General features: G+C 39.2%; 1 protein-coding gene across 6 annotated transcripts in view; it reads left to right on the top strand.

Annotated features, from left to right (window-relative positions):
• LARS2 (leucyl-tRNA synthetase 2, mitochondrial) overlaps window positions 1-24,770 on the top strand; it is a 216,366-nt gene that overhangs the window by 188,200 nt on the left and 3,396 nt on the right. For 3 of the 6 annotated variants that reach the window (XM_060685936.2, XM_060685938.2, XM_060685941.2), the window contains one exon: window positions 15,582-15,709. The exons of 1 other annotated variant lie outside the window; for it this stretch is intronic. In XM_060685936.2, the coding sequence (XP_060541919.1) occupies window positions 15,582-15,709 (128 nt within the window). Of the gene's footprint in view, window positions 1-15,581; window positions 15,710-16,151; window positions 16,217-24,770 lie in introns of all 6 variants that reach the window. 2 more of the 6 variants (XM_060685937.2, XM_087894196.1) reach the window with 1 other exon arrangement.

The following is a 24,770-nucleotide window of genomic DNA, read 5'->3' on the forward strand; positions in this document are numbered from 1 at the left end:
TTTTCTGCCATAAATCTTTCTATAACTGTCCACTTCTTCTTTAATTTTATTTAGTTAGACCTCCTGGTTGGTTTTCTATTGATGACAAAACGTGAAGTAGCCATAATGTCAAATGAAAAGAAATGACATATAATATTTATTTTATTTTTATTTATTTTATTGCAATTTATATGCCACCCTTCTCCCGAAAGACTCAGGGCGGGTTACAAGATAAAAATTCAACAATATGAATTAAATATAAATTAAAATCCAATTAAAATTAATTTAAATTATTACAATGTAAAAACCCCCCTCAATGGGTCAGTCCATTTGATGAAAAAGCCACGTCTTCAGTTCGCAGCGGAAGGAGAGGAGGTCAGGGGCTGTCCTAAGCCCGGTGGGCAAACCGTTCCAGAGGGTCAGCGCTCCCACAGAGAACGCTTTCCCCATGGGGGCCGCCAGCCGACATTGTCTGACTGACTGCACCCTGAGGAGGCCCACTCTGTGAGAGTGCCCAGGACAATGGGAGGATGGCAGAAGATGGTCCTGCAAGTACCCCAGGTCTAAGCCATGTAGGGCTTTATAGGTGAGCACCAGCACCTTGAAACGAACCCGGAGGACCACCGGCAGCCAGTGCAGCTTGCGCAGGAGAGGTGTTACACGGGAGTAACAAGAGGCTCCCGTAACAACCCCCATGGCCGCATTCTGGACTAGCTGAAGCCTCCGGGTGCATCCCAAGGGCAGCCCCATGTAGAGGGTGTGACAGTAATCCAACCGAGAAGTAACAAGGTTATGAGTGACTGTGGCGAGGGCATCCCGGTCTAGGAAAGGGCGCACCAGGCGTACCTGTGCGAAAGCCCCCTTGGTTATGACTGTCAAGTGATTTTCTAAAGACAGCCGTGAATCCAGGAGGACACCCAGATTGCGAATCCTTTCAGAGGGAGTAAGTATCTCCCCTCTTATCACAAGTGACGGAACCACTAGATCCCGAGATGCCGGCATCCACAGCCACTTGGTCTTGGATAGATTGAATCCGAGTCTGTATCTTTCCATCAGGCCCACACTGCTTCCAGGCAGCGGGACATCACGGAAAGGGCATCTCCAGAATGGTCTCGGGTGGAGATATAAAGATATAAATAATAGTCAAATTCTCAATGTTTTGTTGAGTATAAAGGTAGGGCTGGATTACTATATTTTTTTCAAACCAAATACAGTATTGTTACTGTTGCTCTTTAGTGGGTTTTTTTTTTTTTTGAATTTTTATTGAATAACATAATAGTACAATACAATGTTGTCGGTTTGGCTACGTTCAACCATGTTATATACTTATATAAGTAGTATCTAACAAATTACATAAATATTTTAAGATTAAGATATGAATTACTTATGAGTTATTACTATGTAAATTATAATGTAGATTATTACTTAAGATACATATATTACATAAATGGTTTGATACTACCCCCCTTAGCTCAAATTAACATTTACGTTTATTTTCCAACCACCTATACCACATTTCCCATACCGTGTAAAATTCCGAGTCCTCATTGTCATTTAACACATGTGTTAACCTGCACATTTCTGCGCATTCTAATATTTTACTAATTATCTGCTCTTCCATTGGGCGTCCTTTCTCTTTCCAAAGGTTTGCATATATTAATCTAGCGGCTGTGATGATGTGCGTGATTAAATATTTCTTTTTCTTCCCATATGCCCTTTTTGGTACTCCCAGGAGAAAAGTCTCTGGCTCCAGATTAATATTTTCCTCTAGTACTTCTTGAATCCATCTTTGTATTGTTCTCCAAAATTTCGTCGCTTCAGGACACATCCACCACATATGGTAGAAGGTACCTTGACAGTGGCCATACTTCCAACACTTTGGGCTTGCGTTCGAGTATATTTTTGCTATCCTGGATGGCGCTAAATGCCATCTATACAGCATTTTATATTGGTTCTCCTTATATGTTATTGCTCTTGTCAATTTGAGGTTACTATTCCAAATTGCTTCCCAATTGTCTAAATTTATGTTATGTCCGATATTTTTCCCCCAAGCTTTTTAGTTTTATAAATGTTCTTGTGATTCTACTCAGGAAAAAACTTATTCTAAAATAAAATCTACTTATCAAGCGTAATTAAGAGTATTATTGATAATTTTTATTTTGGGTTGTAGAATTCTTCTCTGCAAAATAGCATATGGGAAGGAGGGTGTACACAAACTTTTTAAAATATGGAATGCTTCATTAGTCTGTATGCAATTCCCTTGGTATATTTGTCAGTATTTCTTTGGACTAATCACACTGATAATTTGGCTATTGGTAATAATAAACAGGATGTGGAAATATGTTTCCTTCCTGAAACCTTGAATTTGAAAAACATTCAGACATATCTGAGACTATTTGTTGTATTGAGACAGATTTGAAGTGAAAAATCTGCTTTTGTTGTTTCATTGAATGATCTTTGTAGGGAATTACAGATGCAAATTTTGTTCCCATAGAACTGCACTTTTAAAGCATTCAGTACCATTAAACAAGTTGACTTTTTAAACATTTGCGTAATGTGGGATATTGTTTTATAGGGGTTAATCTTAAATGTTTCTGTACTTTGAAAGTGTAGTCCAACAGGACTTTTGCTTAGCCCCATGAAATTGGTCTGTGCAGTGTTTTCACCAGTAAAACAACCTCAGGTTTGTTGTGTTTTGTTATTCTTTACCAATGGATACCAGGAAGACTGTGATTATTTGGATGTGAGTTTTAATCCAGATAAAATGGAGGAATTGTTCATCAATCTATTCCCACCTATATTCCCACAACAAATCAAATAAACCTCCTGAGGATGCTTTTGAACCCAATTATATCACTTGTGGTCTTAGATTAATCTCTACCAGACTTTTTCAATATGATTTAACCTATATTTTGTTTGAATATTCTGGAAGTTGAACTATTGATTACACTTTTTCTATTCTCATGGGACTTATTTATAAACTGTAATTACAGTATTCTGTATTTGAATTATGTGTGTTTATAGTCAAGATGTATATAAAACATGAAGTTGAGAAACATACTTTTTAAATTAAAAGGTTAAAGTACTTAACAAGAAATAAATTCTTTATATTTCTGAAGTACTTTATATCTAAAGTACTTTTTGATAATAGAGGCAAATAGCATTGTTCTTCCATTATTAAAGGCATATAGGCATGGAATTGTTTGAATACCGTCCTGTGGGGGCACGGGGAGAGATCCAGATCCAAAGGAATGTCCTAACATGGGATCCCCCCCTCTAATTTCATCAGCTTTACGAATATTCCAGCTGATTATCCTTAATCTTCTGTTGCCTGTACTATGAAATAATAGTTTAAAGGCTTCCGGTTGGCACCGCCGGCGTCACGGACGGTCTTTTTGGACTGCCAGCCCCGCGATTCCATTGGAGCCGTTCTGACAGCGCTAATCAGCTGTCAGACGGCTTGAAAACCTCTCCTTCGGGAGAAGAAGGAGAGGAGAGCCGGTGGGCGAGGGTAGAGCTCCCCGGGAACCCCTGGAGCAATTCCAGGGGCTTGGAGGGTGAGAGCTCCCCGTTCAGCCCACTGAAGCTCCGGATCCGTGGTGACTCCGTTTTAAACGGAGCCAGACGCCAGCGACCGATTCTGCTCTCAACAAGGAGATTAATTGATTCCAAAAGCAGACAGAATGGAAGCAGGAGAACAAGCCTTTGCAAGTATGTTGCTTAACTCCTGGGATACATTGATTCTACTTGATTTTGCTGAGCTGAAGGAGGAAATGGTGTCTTCATTGTGGCTGGAAAAGTGAAAGTTAAGTGCTTGTTAATAGATTTGTGCTTAGAGACTGGACTTAAACTGCTGGGATTTGAGAGCTGGGTGTAGAAAAGACTATCTTGCTTGATAAACTACAAATAAATCTGAGAAAGCTGCTCAAGAGATTTTATGGCTTTGAAAAGAAAAATTCTTTTAAAATAATATGGCTTCCAAGCAAGGAGTTCCTGAAAGTGGCTCTCTAATGGCGTCAGAAATGACACAGAGAACTGACTCACAGAGCCAGGAGGATTTTTTTAGAGACCTTACAGAATTTATAAAGGAAGCCATGAACAACCAAACTGCAATTATTAATAACTTTACAGCAATCATGGAACGAAAATTTATAGAACTTGTGGAGGATATAAAAGCAAATGAGGATGTTTTTGAAGGAAAGCACAATGACAATGTAGGAGACATTTTGACTAAAACAGAGAAGCTGGATTTGGCTGATTCTCAAGAATCTTCAAACTTTCTTCCTGCTCTTTTGGAATTAACTGACAGAACTTTTCAAAAATATAATTTGGAGCAGAAAGAAGAAGAAACTGACCAGCCCTACGAGGTTTTGGAAGATTTGGCAGAGGCTTTCACACAATTAATTGAAATGCAACAACTGGACCTTTCCTTGCAAACTCATTGAGTTAACTCTTCGTTCTATGAACTGACTGTTTATATAAGCAAGAAGAGTCGATATGGGGGCTCCAAATCAGAGGATATGGTTCCAAGAAAGGGACAAGTTTTAAAGATACATCAACCCCCAGTTGGAATTAAAAACCTCCTCAAAATAAAAGTAAGAGGGAGGAAGAAAGATTGGAAAAAATACAGAAAGAAAGGAAGAATGGAAGAATGGAAGATTAATTTTCTTTGGTCTAATAATTGATGTATTAATGACTAATTACAATGATTAAGTAAATGAATTAAGAACTCAATTAATGATTAATTAAGGTTTAAGAAAAATAAAAACCGGGCTTCCGGTTTGACTTCCGTTGCTGTCAGACGGTCCCTTGGGACCGCCAGCCCCGTCGCCCGTAAAGAGCCGCCTTTACAGCTGAAAGGCGGCTCGAAAAACTCCATTTCCATAAGGAAATGTGAGATAGAGCAGGCGAGGGCAGGTAGAGCCCTCTGCGAAGTCCCCAGAGTTTTTCTTTTACTCTTGGGGACGAAGCAGGATGAGGCTCCCTATTTCCTTCGCCGCTGCTCCGGGCTTCGGGAGACCTCTGCCTTTTGCAGAGCCAGGCGACGAGATCAAACCTTTCAACGGAAAACAACAGATTGTTTAATTAAAGAGGATGAGATCTGGACTTGGGACCCTAAATTGCAAATATTTTCAACGATTTTATAAGCGTTTCTAAGTGAAGGAAAAAAAAAGCTTAAAATGGCGACCGCTGAGGCTTGAGAAGTAGCCGAAAGCGAAAGTCCTTCCGTAACAAGCTACAAAGTAGCGGAATAAACAGTGCTGGCTAGAATAGAGAAAAGAAAAATTTCTATTCTAAGTTTCTTTTTTTCCTGGAGATTTGATATTGATCTTGTTTGGAGAGAAGTCCTCCTTCTTTAAAAAGAGTTTGTCGGTGTGGCAGGATGACGTTAAAATTAACAAAGCCAGACAAACAAGCAGCGGAGGGGGGTTTCCCCCATTTACAATTATGTGAACAAGTTTCGAGTTTACAGACTCAGAAGAATGGTTTTAATTTAAAAGAATTTGTTTTGAAGGAAATGGCAAGATATGACGAGGTTGTGAACCAGAATTTTGAAAAATTTAGGCAGGAAATTAAAGAATTCATACAATTAAAGTATGATAACTTACAACGAAAGATTGTAACAGTGACTAATGCTTTTTCAGAAATAGTTATAAAGATGGATACAAATATCAAGTTATTAGAGTCTAAAATGGAGGAAGTTGATGATAAGATTTATAATTTGAACAATAAAATACAAAGAATGGAAAATGATTTGATAAATATTCAAGACAATAGCTCTGAAGTAAAGTCTAAAAAGGAAGCTGATCACGAGACTTACAATGCAGAAAATATAAAACAAGGGATTGAAAAAGAAGTTACAATGATGCAATACAGGCTCACAGAATTTGCGGTTAGAATGAGAGGGTTACAGGAAAATAATAGAGATGATTTAAGAAAAATATCTGCTGAAGTTCTGGCCGGGATTTTAAAGGTTCATCCAGAGGAGGTATCTTGTAAGATCGACAAGGCCTATAGAGTAAATTCTTGGATTGCAAAGCAAAGGCAATTGCCTAGAGATGTGGTGATTTATTTTACAGATAAAGAAATAAGAAATGATATTGTGCAAAAATCTTTTAATTCCACTCTACAATTGTATGGAAGAAAGATCTGGCTATATAAAGAGTTGCCGCCCAAGATATTAAAAGATAGAAAGAAATTCGGATTTTTGGTGACTGAGCTAAAGAAACAAAACATCTCATTCAGGTGGGATGTCCCAGTTGGCATAATATTGAGATATCAAAGAGAAAGATACCAACTAAATACTGTTGAAAAAGCGGAAGAATTTTACTATAAGGTTCTTAAAATGGGTTCAACATCTTCAGGTATAATACATGAGTGGAATAAAGAAAAGCAAAATCAACAAGAGATAGAAATTCAGGATAAGCAGAAGGAGATGGAAGTAATGGAAAAACAACAAGTTACAGAGGACTTTGTAGATGAGCCACTTCTGGATTCTCCTTCAGAGGTTACAGCTGGACTATTTATAAATGCAAGAGAGGCGGCTTTGGATTCTAATGTGATGATTTATCAAGTTACAGACCAGCATAGAAATCAATCAGTTGACATACAACTCATAGAAAAGAAACTAGAATGCAGATTCAAGCCACAAAAGCAAAACCAACAAGATCAAGTTATAGATCAGCATGAAAACCAAATAGTTGATACACAATTTATAGAAAGGAAATCAGGATGGAGATCTAACCCACAAAAAGTCAAGAAAAGAAGAAGCAGGTCTTACAAAAACAAAAACAAAAACTTTTAAACTAAACAACAGTGTAATGCCAGTTATTAAGAGATGATTGAATATATGAAAAGATAGCTGAGGCAAAGTATTGATTTATATTATCCTGAGGAGAGTGACAGACCTCTGCAGTGCTGTACTTTTGGGATGTGAAAAGGGCCTTAAACTGAATGGATTGGAATTATCTATTTTGGATTCTTGTATTACGTTTATGCTGAACTACAAGGCAAGAGAGTTATGGGATTGGGGCACGCAGAAGATCTGGTTGTTACCCTATTACGGTGGTTGGAATTAATAATTTAGATGAAAGACACTACTATAGACACTATATGGAATACAAATATAAAGTCACTCGAGTGGTTGTTTTTTATATATCAAGACATCTATTGTTGATGGGGGCAGATGGTAATTGAAGATACCGAACATACTGTTGAAATTAGGATGTGATGTTACCCTAATATGGGTGATGGAGTTAACAATCCAGCTGAAAGACACTACATAAGATATTATATGGATTACAAGTTTAAAGTCATTTGAGGATTTTATTTATATAAGGGAATACTTCTTAGTGGTGTGGGCAGAAGAATAAAGATATTAAGAACTATTATGTATGGTAGTCCTGTAGGAAAGTGGGTGGAGATAGGTTAGCTTATTGATTGTTTAGTTGAAGAAAAGGGATATTATGTTTAGATATGAATATATGTAAAAGATTTGAGTTAAGAGATATATCTATGGGGGTGGAGGAAATGGGCAGACTATGAGTTGAATAAATGTTAAATTAGGATTTATTATATAGTTATAGTGGAAGGTTGCTTTGAAATGTCATATTAATATACAAAAAGGATTTGATTTAAGAGATATATGTATGGGGGAGGAGAAAAAGAGTAGATTATGAGTAGAAATTGTTAAATTGGGGGATATAATAATATTACTATGCTAAATTAGGAGTTATTATATAATGTTATAGTAGAATGTTATTTTGAAATGTATAGTATAAGGGGGATATAATAATATTATTAGAAAGAAAGGGTCAGCATATGGGGGATGGAGCAAGGGGATGGTAAGTATTATATAATCTGTTCTGAATTTGGGTTTTACTTTGAAGAAGCCACGGGGGAGGGGAGGGGGAGAGGGGGTTAGGGAGGAGGGGGGGAAAAGGGGGAAAAATTTGTATTTGAAAAACTTTTTCAATAAAAGAAAAGAAAAATATTTGAATTTTGAGAATAAAAGTAGGAGGGAGTGTAAAATGATTAAGTAAATGAACTAAGAATATCTTACAGATGTATTACGAGAATTTTAGGCTTTGAATGATCTATTAGTGTTTGTTAATGTTTTTAAAACTCTTAGGCTTAAAGGATTATATGTTATTTTGAGTTTAGGGAGGCTGATGAATAATCTGTAGAAGGGGAGTTAAGGGGTCTAGGGAGTTTTAAGTCTTGCATTAACTTAGCATATTTTAGCATATGTTTGGTAAAATTCATACCCTGTTTTTCTTCTGGGAAGTCGGGGGAGGGGGGTGGGAAGGGGGGGTGGAAGGTTGGTTTATAAATGTTTAAATAGACAAGTGAAAATGTTATTTGTTTGATTATAAAAAAATAATAAAAACTTTTTCTCAAAAAAAAAAAGGAAATAATAGTTTAAAAAGAAAAGATAAAGGGGGAAAAAAAGGAGATAGAAAAACACAGTCTTTTAATCTTTCCTTCTGGATTATAGTTATTAGACAGTTTGAATATGTAAGAGTGAACCTAGCCTGAGTGCCCCGATCAGAGAATAGGTGTAAAGACAATTTTCTGCATCCATCCTGGATATTCAACCTAGTAAGCCTTATTAATCAACATATACATGTAATTCTTGAATTACAAATATTCGTTTAGTGATTGTTTGAAGTTACAGTGGCACTGAAAAAGGTGACCAGTGGTGGGATTCAACCGGTTCACACCAGTTCCCCAGAACCGGTAGCTAACTTTTTGTGGAGTTCAGTGAACCAGCTAAATAGTCAAGGTTGCCTGCCTGCCTAACCATTCCAATAGCTAACTCTTTGGAATGCTGTTCAGTATTTAGCATTGATGGAAGTAAGTAACCAAAGGAAGGGCAAAGAAAAAGAAGAAATAACCCACTTAGTCATTTCCTCAGTAGAAAAAATCTAGCTCCTTTAAAAAACTCAGGCGGAAAAATAAAGTGCAAGGCAGGTTTTTTTCTTCTCTCTCCCTTCATCTTAGGGCAGACAGCCAAGAACCACTTAACAGATGAATTCTTAATTGTGATAACAAAACCACAGGAATGCAGCCGGCACACACTTTGAATAAACAATAGAAACTGACAGGATTAGGGCAGGGAAACACCCAGGAAACCTATCAATGACCCACCTATGGATGGGATTAACCTCTTCCCTTTAGGAACCTCTGCCCTTCAGGAAGAAGGACAAGATTATAAACATTTTCATTATAAAGAGTATTAAGTAAAACTTCTGCGATCACCTGATACTCCCTGGAGTTCCCCAAGACCTTTTATAATTGCTGCAGTGTTGGCTACTTCTTGTTTCCTCCTGGGGAAAAAAGATACAGGATGGGACAATGATGCAGCTTGATCATACAGGCTGTGAATTTAGCATGTGTGGTCCAGCCAGCTGTATTGCTTCTGCTGTGAAGCAGAATTTAGAACATAGAGAACATAGAATAATAGAATTGGAAGGGACCTCAGAAGTCTTCTAGTCCAACTCCCTGCTCAAGTAGGAGACCCTTTATTTCAGACAAATAGTTGTCCCATCTCTTTTTGAAAACCTCTAGTGATGGAGCACCCACAACTTCTGAAGGCAAGCTATTCCATTGGTTGATTGGCCTCACCTTTAGGAAATTTCTCCTTAGTTCTAGGTTGTTTAGGATTAATTAGTTTCCGTCCATTGTTTTTTGTCGTGCCTTTTGGTGCTTTGGAAAATAGATTGACCCCCTCATTTTTGTAGGAGCCCCTCAAATATTGGAACAGTGCTATTTTATTGTGAATTGTGAGCGCTATTATATTGCGAGTTGGGAAAATGTTTGGCAAAATTGATTAAATGGAAAAAAGTGCATCTTGTCAGCACTTCTCTTGATAAAAAGTGAAAGATAATTAAAAAGTTCATCAGTATTGTGGAGCTGGGGCAATTTTTGCACTGTCAGTTTGAAACAATCTCAAAATTTCCAATGGAAAGAGCACATAAAAGAGGCATGGATGACTTTCCTACCTTACTGTAGTTGACTAGATTGTGCCAGTTTGATGAAAGGTGGATGTCTCATCTCTCTTCTCCCTGAGATCCTCTGCTTTTTGCACCCTGGTGCCTCCACCTTTCTGTCTTAATGTAGCTGCTTAGTGATTTCTGCTTCCATTGCCTGTCAGTCACATGGATGTGTTTACCTGATGTTTTCCCACATAACCCTGGCATGTGAGATAGATAAGAATTTCATCATCATTGCCATCATTGAAGAATAAACCAAAAAGCAGAGAAAAATAAAGTGGATAAAAATGAAATAAATGCAGTAGTGTAAGGCATGTGACAAGGCAGTCAGCACCCCTTCTCCTTTAGAAGGACATCATTCTCACAAATTATTTATTTATTTTGTTAGAAGTTTATCCTGTCTTTATTACTTTATAAGGAATTCAAGATGGAGAACTTATCTAATATTCCTTCCTCCTCTTAGTTTCCCTACAACAGCAACCTAAGAAGTGGTTTAGACTGAGAGAGAGTGACATAGTCATTTTTCCAAGCCTTAAAATGGGACTAGAACTCTTGGTTTCTAGGCCAGCACCTTAACCACTGCTTTGTTTAGAAAGGAGGAAGAAAGGAGGAACAAATAACTTGTAAGAATTGCATGCGAAAACAGAGTTGGAGGAAACAAACTTGTAAAGCTGCAAACATCACAGATAATATTTCAGAATAATCTCCCATAGAATGATGCAAAAGACAGAGGTTGTAGCAAATTACAAACTGAGAAGCTAGAATGAGCAAAAATACTTTGCAAGATGCATCAAACCTGAAGTCAAGATGTTTATAATTTATTTGCACAAGGCAAGCATTCTTTTTATTTGAAAACTACTCGCTCTGGTGAGGGGAACAGCCGGGCATGACAAGGAGTGGCGGGGGGGGCGGGTGTGGCGAGGAGAGGAGAGGAGAAGCCGGGTGAGGAGAGGTGCCCTTTGACGTTAGTGACGTTGAGTTGGCCACGTCCACCCAGTCACATGACCACCCAGCCATACCTACCCAGCCAGTCATTAGGGCAGAGAACTGGTTGTTAAATTAATGAATCCCACCAATGCTTATCACCATTTTTCACACTTACAAACTGTTGAAGCATCCCCACAATCACGTGATCAAAATTCAGACTCTTGGCAACTGGCATGTATTTATGACGGTTGCAGTGTCCTGGATTAGGTGATCCCCCTTTGCCGCCTTCTGACAAGTAAAGTCAATGGGAAAACCAGATTCACTTAACAACTGTGTTGCTAATTTAATAACTGCAGTGTTTCACTTAACAATTGTGGCAAGAAAGGTTGCAAAATGGGACAAAAATCACTTAACAACTGCCTTGCTTGGCAGCAGAAATTTTGGACTTGATTGTGGGTTGTAAGTCACAGACTGTCTGTACTCAATTTGCTCTAAACTCTACTTCTCCTAAACCAGCCTTCTCCCATCTGGAGGCATAATTCCAAATTTTGGCCAGATGGATGGCTGAAGCATGAGAAAGTAATATTAGGAAAGGTACAACATCAGATATATATACTTTGCATACACTTCTGATAATATTACCATTTAAGTATACATAATTGTAATTTTTCAACTTCTAACATTTGTGTATATATAGTAATTATGATATGTTCTACTATATTTCAGTATACATAATACTATTTTCCCAATTTTTATTTTCTACTTCTTTTTTCTAACATTTAATAAAATAGCCACCATGTTAAAATATATTCTATATCTAGCCATCATCTCTTGCCCTTTTAGGATATCAACTCTTATTAACTTTTTAGTGAATCTTTCCTGCTTCTCCTCTGGTATCTTGTAACTCCTTTTATCATGTTTATTTAATCTAAATATTTCCTCTGCCACAGCATCTCTCTCTTGCTGTTGAATCTCTAGAGCACCCATCCGCAGTTCCCCCATCATTTTTAGGAGATCTTTCTCTTTATTCTCTTTTCTCTTTTGAATTTTTAAAAAATATTCTATTTGTTCCATGTTTGAGATTATTGTTATTTCTTCCATTTCTTTATCTGCTTGTATCATTTTTGGAATTATCTCCTCTATTCTCTCCTCAGTTCTTTCTGGTTTTTCCTCTATTTTCGGAGTTTTTTGTTCATTTTTTATTGTCATTTGCTGGGGTTTTCCTAATCTCATAGTATCTTGTATCAATTCCATCATCTCCCTATGATTCCTTGTTATATCTTCCTTAATACATTGAAACATCAATATTTCTTTATAGACTATGTTTGTTTTCTCTTGCTGAGACATTTTGTGCTGATATACTATACAAATCACTGCTCAATATTCCATCAAAATTTCAATATCCCAATTGTCCAGAAACATCAAAAACACCAGTATTAATAAAATTTACACAGTCCTGGAACTGTTCCTCAAAATCCTCTAAATTTATAGTCCTTAAAATTTTCCAATTTGCACCCGCTAAGTTTTCCAAGTGTTTTTTTATAAAATAATTTTTATTAAACAGTTTGTCTTTAAAAACAATACAAAAAACAAACACACATATATAAAAACAAAACATGTCAAAACGTAACGTATTGAACATTACATAACATTAATGGTAATTTTACAGCATTTCGTATCAACTTACCTACTTTGCTTTTGTAATTCTCTATTCTATCATTTCTATTTACTACTCAATAGTAGAATAATTGCATTACTCCAATACATACATACATATATACATATACATATACATATACATATACATATACATATACATATACATATACATATACATATACATATACATATATATATATATATATATATATATATATATATATATATATTTGTTTTCTCAGGTTTTCGCGGGTATTTGTATGTAGGTCTTTGGTTATTCGGGTCTTCTCCCACGTAAAATTGGAAGTGTCTTGGCGACGTTTCGACGAAGTCTCATTCGTCATCTTCAGGCTGGTGTTCTCGGCTTCGTGCTTCCAGGAGCAGCTGCGATCTCACATTGCTGCTGGAAGCACGAAGCTGAGAACACCAGCCTGAAGATGACGAATGAGACTTCGTCGAAACGTCGCCAAGACACTTCCAATTTTACGTGGGAGAAGACCCGAATAACCAAAGACCTACATATATATATATATATATGCATTATAATATTCATTTGTTCTTATCTACACATTTATATTCGTTTATATTTACCTCTTTATTTAATATTGTTCAGTTACTTTAAGTTTCATCAATATTAAGTTAAACATTTCTTATTCTGATTTCTATTTTCGAGCCAACTGTACATTTTATTCCATATATCATAATAGTCCGAATCCTACCTCTCTTTCAACTCCATAGTTATTTTATCCATCTCTGCACATTCTAGAATTTTCCTTATTACAGTTTTGTCTGACAGTATATTTTTTTGTTTCCAATTTTTTGCGAATGTGATTCTTGCTGCGGTAAGTATGTGCAATATAATGTATTGAAGTTTTCCAAGTTTTTAAGACTTACTCAGTTTTTCTTCTTTCTTCTTTCACATCGTAGAATGTTCTATCAAATGATCTTAATAATCGAGATTGGCCCACCAAATTTCCCCAAATGTCTTTTTAGTCCACAAAGTTAGATATTCCGTTTCAAGGATATTTCTTGTTAATTGTAATCCATCTTGCCTGAAAAATCTTCAAACAGCTCACTAATACTTCTAAGCAGTCAAAATTCCAGTAGATATGAAACCAAAATAAAAAGGCCTTCCAGGTGTTGTTTATCTTTCACTATTTTCTTTCTTCTCCTCTTGTTATTCTTCAATAATATCAAATAATTTTTACTTTCCAAGGTTATTCTCATGAAGCACTAATATAATATCATGTTTGACCAATAAATGGCACCCCTGCTCTAAAATCCAGCTTTAAACACAGCAAAACTCGGGGGGGGGGATATAAAAAATAAAACGCAAAGTTCCTCTTTCTTTGAACAAATTCTTCCAATAATCAAGCAATATTATCCACAAATTAGATCACTTTTCCTGCTACTAGCAGTTCCAATCCAGTCCTTTTCTATTTTAAAGCTTCAGTCTTCCCTTGCCAGTTTGTTGCACTTTTAGGTCTGTAATCTTTCTCCATGTACTAAATTGCTGCTTTCTTAACGCTTAGGAGAATCTTTTTTTTAAAGAATTCTTTTATTTGAGTTTAAATCTCTAGTATAGAAGTTGAAAATTGTCTCACCCAGTTTCAATCCACTGCTCACAAATCGCTCCAGCACAAATTCTTCTTGTCACAGTTGTCACAAGGTTTAGCCAAAATGGCCGTCGTCTCTGCTGCTCAGGAAGGTTTTCTTGGGATCAAACAAGGAAATTTCTGATTCCTCACGATCTACAAAGCACCCTCCTCCAGGGTGGCTTTGGCCCCGTAGCAAGCAGGTGGCAGCTGGGTTTCATGGTGCTCACGGAGGTCCACTATCCCATAACCATCCCGCTGTGACACGAACCGGTCAGTCCTCACATGGTTGCATGATTTAACATTTCTACATGAAAACAACTTTTGCAGTAAATGACAATGTTTTAGGAGCTGTTGCATATAATGGGACATTGGTTGTTGCTTTGAGGAGGAAAGGATTGGCTGTCTTCAAGTGATATTTCTTTTCTGTTGAAGGACAGCTATCTAAAATATTTGCATTATCTATTCTCAACTTTAGAATGAACCTGTCACAGGGAGTTGATTTCAATAAGATAGATGCTGATTTGTTAACTTTATCCAAGTTACAGACCTTATTTGAGAGTACCACCTGCTTAGTATTGTTGGGAAAATATTTATTTTATACAGTTCTTTATGTACAAGGATACCCTCTGCCATTCCAGATGTTTTTGCATTGCAGTTTCTTCCCTACTACTGGCAGTATTCACTAAAGTTGAGAATGTTCCACAACATTGGAATGTGTTGCTCCTTCCTGTATATTCTCAACCTGGTTCCCCACCTTCTGTTTTTACTAGCCTGGGACCACAAGTAGTACTGCTAATGATGCTGTAAAGGGTGGGATTGAAATTTTAGAAACCTTGTTATGGTTGGGGTGAAGTAGTAAAATTAATGCTTTAAGCCTTGCATAAGATTAAGAGGACGAGGAAAATTTCCTCTATTGTTCTCGTTGATTTTTTGTTCTTTAAATGCTGTGCAAGGCTTAAGACAATCTGCAAGGCTTAAAATAATCATTTTATATGTTAAATATTCCAAAACTTTTTTTAAAAAAGCAAAAAAGGTCCACATTTTTGGTCCCACTCTTTCTTGAGAGCCCCAAATAAGGTGTTGGGACTGAAGTTTGTCTTTTTTTTTATATCATCTAATTTAATTCTATATCTCTGAGAAAATAAATTTAGGAATGTTTTATAATCCTTTTTTGTTTTTAAAACACAGAGTCATCAACCTTCTTTTCAGCTAAATGTCTTATTTTGTAATAGTAAAATGATTATATATATATATTTACCTCCCACTCTTTAGATGTAATCTTGTATTCTTTGAATGTTCAGTTTTTGGTCCATCAGTGTAAAACAAGCTATTAGCATTTTCACTCTAGCATCTGTAAAACTTAAGAAAACAAACTATAAAATGTTTCCCTAAATATAAGTAATCTACTGATATTGTACTTCAGGACTATCACATGTTCCAGGCAAACTCTGTACTCATCATCACTGGGACATGGATATACTGCAGCAACCTTGGCCCACTGTAGATCCTAAATATTTTCAACTGCCAGACATAGTAGAAGTATCAGTACTGGTGAGTAAATGTATTTTTACTTCAAGAGTGACCAACAAGATATGTGTAATATTCTTGAATACTCACCACCTCAAATTAACTGGGGAAGTATGTGGATGTATGCCTCATTGTTCATTGTCTTGGAACATTTACTGTTTTTCTGAAAATAAGACTTGGTTTGTATGTATGTATGTATGTATGTATGTATGTATGTATGTATGTATTGGACCAAAAGACCCAATAGGTCTTATTTTCAGGGGATGTCTTATTTTGTGGCTTCCCGCCACAAATATCCATTGCCTTAAAGAACTATTCATTGTTTTCTAGCCACTGCATATTATTTTTTTAAGTTGCATTAATATGAAAATGCATCTCCTTGTAGTAATATGTTTGTGACAGTATCTAAATGCAAATTCAAAATGCAAAACATTTTTTAGAGTATTTATTATTTTGATGATTTTAGAAGTTGTTGATGACATCACGTAGAAGATCAACAGCACAGTTGTAGAGAGAAAACTGTAGTAATGAGTGAGTTTATCCTTTACATAAACTTTCTTACCCAAATAGATATAGAATATATTTTTATGTACACCTGTGTAATCTGTACTTAATCTTTTGCCCCTCCAGAACAATGCATGTTTTAGTCATTCATGTCTGCTTACAAGAAATATGTCAAATGTGATGGAGATAAGTAAATGCTCAAACATGTAGAAACATAGATCTCCCCTTTATATTTATATACCTTCTACAGAAGGAAATTCTAATTTCAAGTACAGGTAATCCCCAGATTACGAGCATTCCCATAGTGAATGTTCGAAGATACGTGATAACCCTCCGCTAGTGTTTATGAACAAATCCCAAAATTATGAATATTGTAATACCAACGGCAGTTGTTTACCCTTAGGAACGACCGCAGAGGCTCTGCAATATTCATCCGCCTATTTCCTCCCCCCCAGCCGGATCTTCACAGGCACTTTGCCTGTGGAGACTCACTTACCTTGCAAAGATCTCCTCTTTGTTATGGTTTATTTGCCTGCATTCGCAGAGAACAGAGGCCTAACATACTGCGAGATCAGTAGCGAGAGATCTTGTGTACCATATTTTCCGGCGTTTAAGACTTTTTAACACATGAAAATCTTCTCAAAAGTCGGGGGTCGTCTTATACGCCGGGTGTCGTTCTCCTGTAACCAGGCAGACCAGCCCGAAAGGCTCTGACGAGCCTTAAATGGCTCTGGCGATCCAAGCTCTGATGATCTGCTAATCAGGCAACGCAGCTGGGATCACCAGAGCCATGGAGAAGGAAAAAACTCACATAGCTCTGGCGATCCAAGCTCTGACGATCTGCTAATCAGGCAACGCAGCTGGGATCGCCAGAGCCATGGAGAAGGAAAAAAGTTTTCTCCTTTCACATGGCTCTGGCGATCCAAGCTCTGACGATCTGCTAATCAGGCAACGCAGCTGGGATCGCCAGAGCCATGGAGAAGGAAAAAAGTTTTCCCCCTCCAGCTTGCTTACCTTAGCTGCTTGCCTTGCTTCACTTGCCTTGCTTCACTTGCCTGAATCCATTCCATCAACAAGCAACTCCCTGCCTGCAATCAAGCAGGCAGGGAGTTGTGGACTTCAACTCCCAGAATTCCTCAGCCAGCAAAACAAAGCTGGCTGAGGAATTCTGGGAGTTGAAATCTACAAGTCTTAAAGTTCCCAAGGTTGGAGACCCCTGTTCTATTGGGTAAGTTTTTTTTCCCTTTGGGATCTTTAAAAAAAATAGTTAATTGGGGTTTTTTTTAGTTGTTGTTTTTTAGACCTACCCATTTAAAGTTTAGGAAGTTTTAAATTTAGTTTTCATATAAAAATAAAAATTAAAAAAAATAATAATATTTGTGCAGCTTTCTGAGATTTAGTGTGTTTCTGTAGTGTTTCACTCTAACTACACAAACACACAAAATCTCACAAAGCTGTATGTGGAATTTTGTGTGTGTAAAGTGTGAAAGTTGGGTTTTTGGGCTTTTTGTGACTGTGTGAGGTTCCTGCTTGTTGCAGGGGCCATTTTGGGTCTAGCACAGCTGCTTTTACATTGTGGGTGAGCCTGTTGTGTTGTGTTGTGTATGTGTAAAGTGTGAAAGTTGTTTTTTTTGGACTTTTTGTGGCTGTGTGAGGTTCCTGCTTGTTGCAGGGGCCATTTTGGGTCTAGCACAGCTGCTTTTACATTGTGGGTGAGCCACTTGATATTTTTATTCTGTCCCCTTCTGCCTCTATTCTCTGCTAATTGAGGCCTGGATGTTGCAAATGGAGGGAAGGCTTCAGTCCTTCAGGCCTTCCCTCTGCTTGCTGTTTCCTTGCTGAAACCTGCAGTGGGATTGCGTTTCTGTAGGCTTCAGCACTCTTTTACAAAAAGCCTTTGTTGGCACTGTGGAGCTTGGGCAAAGGAAGCACATCCCTCCGAATCCCTGTTCCTACCAACAAAGGGCTGCCAAAGCCTATAGGGATGCAATCATCAAGCGCTTTGCTGACTGCGTGCAGCCTTTTGGGGCTGCTTTCTCACCCCTGATCAACATTAAGATCATGTAAGTCCTCCAGCGCCGAGAAAACAGCCCCAAAAAGTTGCATGCAGCCTTGCAGGGCTGCTTTCTCACCCCAGATCAGTTTGACAAGTCCTGGTGCTGATAAAGCAGCCCCAAAAGGCTGCATGCCCCAAATCAGCTTGACGAGTACTCCGGTGCTGACAAAACACCCCCAAAAGGCTGAGTGGCCTTTCGGGGCTGTTTTCTCGGTGCCTGAGCAGTGGTGGGTTTCTACCGGTATGCCTCAGTTCGGGCAAATCTTTAGTGGTGGTGGCGTGAGGTTCCACCCACCTGCCCAGATGTTATCACGGACACTCTGTACATGCGGGCAAACTGGTAGCGAAGGTAAATGGAACCCACTACTACGCCGGAGGACTCCTCAAGCTGTTCTGGAGCAAGAAAGAAGCCCCACAAGGCTGTGCGCGGCCTTTCAGGGCTGCTTTCTCGGCACCAGAGGCCTTGTCAAGCTGACCTGGACGAAAATGCAGGCCCAAAAGGCTCCGTGTGGCCTTTTGGGGCTTTCTCAGCACCGGAGGTCTCATCAAGCCCTTTACTGACAAGAAAGGAGGGACCAGGCAAAGAAACAGGCTGGAGAGGAGACAGATCTTCATAAGATGTCACCTGGTATGGCAGGATGGGGGGAAACAATTGTGGAACCCTAGGGGAGGGATAATGAGGTACCTGTGGGTCTGGGGAGGCCTTGGTGATTTGAAGTAGGTGGCCTGTTCCCTCACTAGGCCCCCCATGGCCTTCCCCACCCTAAGATACCTCATATGACTTTAATGAGCTGCGCATTCCCCCACGCATTTAATTAATGAATGCGTGGGCGAAAGCAGGGAGTGGTGTTGTTCAAAGTACAAGATTCACTCCCTTGAATTCTCGAGTTACAGTTGGAATGGGCAGTCTCCATTACATTCGTAACTTGAGGACTACCTGTATGCCTGACACCACAGTATGTTGGCCGGTTCTCATGCATATTTTTATAATTATATTTTTCATACAACTGAGATGCATATATTTCAGTCAAGGAATGGGTCAGAAATTAAATGGAAAAGTAACTGAGATTGTGACTGAAGTTCCTTGCTTCAAACCAGTAAAAGGCTGAGAAATCCTTATCTGGCTCTTGTCTAGTTATTAGTAGTTACTAGTATTTTCATTGAAATTGGAACACAAACATATGTTAGCTTTTTGAAGGGACTTCAAGAGTTTCCCAGAGGAAATTGGGATGTCAAGAGTTTCCCAGTGGTAGGCAATTCAGTCTGGTGCCTGATGGACTACTGGCAACAGGAGATAAGTCAGGTGCTGGACTCTACATTGTGTGCACAAATATTAGGCAAGTTATATTTTGAAGAATTAATTTTATTATTGAACAACTACAGTGCTCTTGGTCAATCCAACCAATCCAATCCAAAATGCTAATGACCCTCAAACCTGAATATTTAAGAAAGTAAAAGTGAGGTTTTGGCTTTCTTAGGAAAATATCTATGTGTGCACAATTACTGGGCAACTATTAGCGTGCAGAATTATTATACAACTAAATGAAAAATGAAAATTTGTCCATCTCACTTGTTTCCTTGCATGTGAGAATAATAAATGAACAACTCAAAATGTACAAATAAGCATTTCTAATATTTAAAAAAATATAGACACCCTTTTTTCAGTAACAATCATAAGCCTTCCATTCATGGAGTCTGCCAGTTTCTTGATCTGTTGACAATCACAGCCTCCCAGACTGGGGGTTTTTTTTGTTGTTTTTTTTCTGAGTGTCAGTCCTCACTGACATCATTACTGAGACACTCCAGAGAATGAAATGGCAGAAATGAAAGAAAGAAAAAGCAAACTCATCCAAAAGCACAGATATTTGAGCCTACACTATGTTGAGGGTGGGAGGCAAAGTGTCAACTGTCCAACTGGTGAACCCAAAACAAGGAAACACTCTTGGGAGCTTTGAATTCCCAAAAGTAAAACTTTATTGGCTGCACTATATTGGTACTGAAGAAACAAAATCAGCTCTGGTTTTCCCGTGCAAATATTTGTCTAGTTAAACAATAGCTTCCCTTTCTCCTCATCCCTGGGTGATCACATTGTCCAATTATGAGATGTCCATTTGTTATGGTAACATCTCTTTCTCCAATACCTGCAGTGGTGACCTTGATGGTTTCCATGCTCTCACAATCTCCACATACATTCTCAGCATTCCATTTCTCCCTCCCCCCAGTCAATTGGCAACTTGAAAAGCATTGTGGTTTGAAATCTTGACATGCTGGTAATTAACATAGATTAATTACTGTTGTTTAGATGGTTTTAGCCTTCACTAATCTCTTTGGTCATTGAGGATATTTTGCATGGAACCTTTTTACTAACTTTTCTTCTCTAACATTGTGGGCACCTAACCCACTCAGCACAACTGAGGAATATCCTTTCCACTGCACTAAGTATTGTAATTTTTCTTAAAGTACCTTGAGTCCAGTAAATTCTTCATCTCATAATGTTTTCCTCACCCACCAACATTGGAGGGAGAGGCTTCCCCTCGACTGACCTTAACTTGGAACTTTGGAAGAGCTTCAATAAGCTACAGTGGAACACTGAGTGGACTCATCCAGTACCTTAAGTAATTGTAATTCCGCTGTAACTGGGTTTATAATTTGAACTATTGGGAACAGACCTATGTACTTGGGACCCAGTTTCGTACAAGGTTGGTTCAGCTTCAAGCATTTAGTAGACAGGTATACTTTCCCTCCAATCCTGAACTCCTTCTGGGAGCTCTTTTCCGATCTTCCTGTTTCTTTTGTGACTCCCTGGTTTTATTCAGGGCGTTCTGCACATTTCTCCAAGCAGCTTTCAGGGTATCAATTCATTCAGCTAATATTACTGAGGGAGGGGGTTCCCTTGGAAATTCTGACATTGGTACAAACTCAACTCCCATGATCATTTTAAAGGAGGTAAATCCAGTGCTTCTATGCACCGAATTATTATAAGCCACTTCTACAAAAGGTAGGAGCTCCATCCAGTTGGTTTGCTGATAGTTTACATAGCAACATAGGTATTGCACCACTATTGCATTAGTTCATTCTGTCACCCCATTGGTGCTCAGATGGAACCCCGAACTAAGTCCCTGAATTGACCCTATTTGCTTTATGAACTCCCACCAGAACTTTGCCTCCGGTCTGAAATGATGCTCCTTGGGACTCCATGCAGCTGGTAGACGTGCTGCACGAACATTTAGGCCAGACTCCAGGCTGAGGAAAGCTTCAGACCCACAATGAAGTGTGCTTGCTTTGAAAACAAATCAACCACAGTCCAAATTATAATTATCATGTAGCATCCAGCATTTTCTTTTGAGGGAAGGTTGTTTTGATATTTGAAGTAGATTAGTGAAGAACTGTTGGGAGAGATTTTCCTCCCTCACTATAACGGACTGAAATAATCAACAAAGGAAGGAGTCGAACCAGTGCAGTATTGGTTAATTCAATCTATTATAGTGAGGGAAGAGATATTGTTCCAGTAGTTCTTCACTTATTGGGGTCGTTCCTCAATCCCCTATTAATTTTGCCAGCTGGAAAGATTTCAAATAGCAATCATGTGACCGTGCTTCAAGCATTAAGTATAAGCCTGTTGCCAAATGCCCAAATCACATGATTCAGCACCAGTTATAAATACCATTATTTAGTACTGTTGCAATGTTGGATAGTTGTTGAATGGGTAAGTGAGGACTACCTTTACACAGAGTTACCTTTTGGCACCAGTGTTATTCCTGGATGGGCAGCAAATGAAATACTGGGAGTGGTAATATTTGAAGTAGTATAGCTCTCCATTTTATGAGTGGGCAATGGGATCTTTTACCAAATTGCCATTTTTGGCAGCATATACAAAGTTAGACGTAATAAGTACTTCTTTCTTCACACATGACAAATAGGAAAATCCAAATACTGATTTTAATAAGGTTCCAAAAGGGAATTGGTATTCTAAGCTACAACTCGCTATTTGTCTCAGTATCCCAGGCTAATGATATGATGCTTTCCTAGACAATTTTAATTTGGTCTGGGATGGCATAACATACTCCATTATTTCTATTTGATGTTGGTTCTATCCCTGGTCATTTTTAGCCAAAGGTTTAGCCAATTCACTGGATATGATATAATAAAGGTTGCCACATATTTTGTATTTTGTGCAGTAGACATAATGAAAGACACATCTTAACTGACTGTAACTCCAGGCTTTATTACGACGTTATGTTTGCTACAGTAAGACTTTTTCAAAAAGTAATTTTATAGTAGGAAATCAGATTGAAATACTCTTGAAATAACTATACAAACTCATTTTACAAAAGACCATTTATTATCTTTCATTTTGTAAGATAAAAAATAAAATAGACAGACTCTTTTTTTATTAAGAGTTTCTGGAAGCCAGTCATCAATAGCAAGTTTTCAATAGCAATATTTGAACTGTTACAAAAATATTTTCTACTTTACAGTACAGATAGTCCTTGCTTAACGACCATTCATTCAGTGACTGTTCAAAATTATGATAGTGCTGAACAAATGGTGGTTATGATTGATCCTTGAAATTACAATTATTCCAGCAACCCTGTGGTCACAGAATAAAAATTCAGGTCTTTGGGAACCAGCCCTCATTCACAACTGCAGCATGTGCTTCAATTTATTTATTGATTGATTGATTGATTGATTGATTGGTTGGTTGGTTGGTTCGATTTATATGCCGTCCTTCTCCGGAGACTCAGGGCGGCTTACAATGCGTTAAGCAATAGCCTTCATACTTTTTTGTTAGTAGGGCTTTCGGGCCCCCAAACGGTGTTCTTTTTATACAAAGTCAGCTTATTGCCTCCACAATCTGGGTCCTCATTTTACCTACCTCGGAAGGATGGAAGGCTGAGTCAACCTTGAGCCTGGTGAGATTTGAACTTGCAGTAATTGCAGGCAGCTGGCAGCTAAATGCTACTTAACAGCACTTTAGTCCGCTGTGCCATCAAGGCTCTTACCCACCTATTTCCCTCCCATCCCTGCCCTTAGTTGCCCTGCACTCTACTGCCACAATCTCCCTGCCAACCCCAGCTAATAGTTATTGCGACATTTCACTCATTTTTGGCACAAAATATAGGTGCTGGATGAAGTACCACCCACACTGCTATCCTGCATTCTTTGCTGGCCTACTGCCTCCTTCATCTCCAGGCCATTTGGCAAATAAGACTCTGCTGGCTTGCTGTGTTCACATCCCAGAGGTATGCCAGTGTCTAGACAGACATGTTAAACTCAAGGCCCACAGGCCAGATGCAGACCACGGTGTGGTTAGATCTGGCCTGCGGGGCTGCCCTGGAGAAAGTGAGAGGCCATCCCCCACCACCCCCGCTACTCGGCCCAGCCCCCTGGGCGCACACACAGACAGTGAGCATGTGGGCCTGGCATCCCATGTAAAAGGGAAGCTCTCAAAACATGGTCAGCCTGTGGAGCAAGATAGTTACCAGGGATGCCAGGCCCCGTATGCTCACCACCTCCTGTGCATGCACCTAGGGCAGTGATGGTTAACCTTTTCAGCACCGTGCCAAAACTGGAGTGTCTGTGCGTGTGTGCTCTGGAGCACTGGAACCCGGAAGAGCAGCTGGCCATCACACACGTGCCCACAGAAAGGGCTCTGCGTGCCACCTCTGGCACATGTGCCATAGGTTCACCATCACGGACCTAGGGAGCAGGGCCAAGCAGCAAAGGCAGCCGCTCGTTGTCTCCAGGGTGGCCCCATGGGCCAGATCTAAGGCTGACTTCATCCTGGGCTGAATGTCCACCATGATGTTGGACATTGTCCAACATCATGTAGTAAAACAGCGCATAGAACCCCAGCAATGCCATGTCCAGCACCAGCACTTCCGCTGCCTCCATGGTCCGCTCACCGGCCCAGTCTCACAGCCTGCAAGGCTTCCCTTTCACCGGGATGCCCCCACCAATGCATGGGAAAGTCACAGCACTGACAGCATGGCCACTGGCAGTGCTGCCAACATCTCCCCCTCCTTTCTTCGGGGGGCGCAGAGGAGGGAGGGAGGGAGGGAGGGAGATGGGAATGAGAAGGAAGGAGGAAGGAAGGAGATTGGAATGAAAGGGAGGAAGGGTCTGATGGAAGTCCTGCCTTAGCAGTTGGCCATCAGCAGCCCTGCTGTCCTTTTGCCATCCCCTTGCCCCCTCCTCCTGGCCTTTCCTGGTGTCTCCCATCCAATTGCTGAAGATGCTTTGGTTATAAAGCCGAGTTTCCTCACATGGAGAGAGAGTGGGCCTCCCTCTCATGCATTTTGACCTCCTGCACCCACCATTAGCAACCTGGCCAAGGAGAATGAGAATGAGCAGCAGAAGAATGAGAATGAGCAGCAGCCTTGAGGAGGTAAGTGCAGCCAGGCGCCCACTCGGTGAAGCAGGGCTAGGCTGGGCTGCTGGGTCCCAGTCCCCTAGGAGTTCGAGGACCGGGTTGAGCATTTGCCCTTCACTGCCCAGGGCTCTAGGCAGCCCACGCCACCATCC

This window comes from Pantherophis guttatus, chromosome 4 (assembly GCF_059756535.1).
Source record: "Pantherophis guttatus breed Tessera chromosome 4, ASM5975653v1, whole genome shotgun sequence".
Classification (NCBI taxonomy): Eukaryota; Metazoa; Chordata; class Lepidosauria; order Squamata; family Colubridae; genus Pantherophis; species Pantherophis guttatus.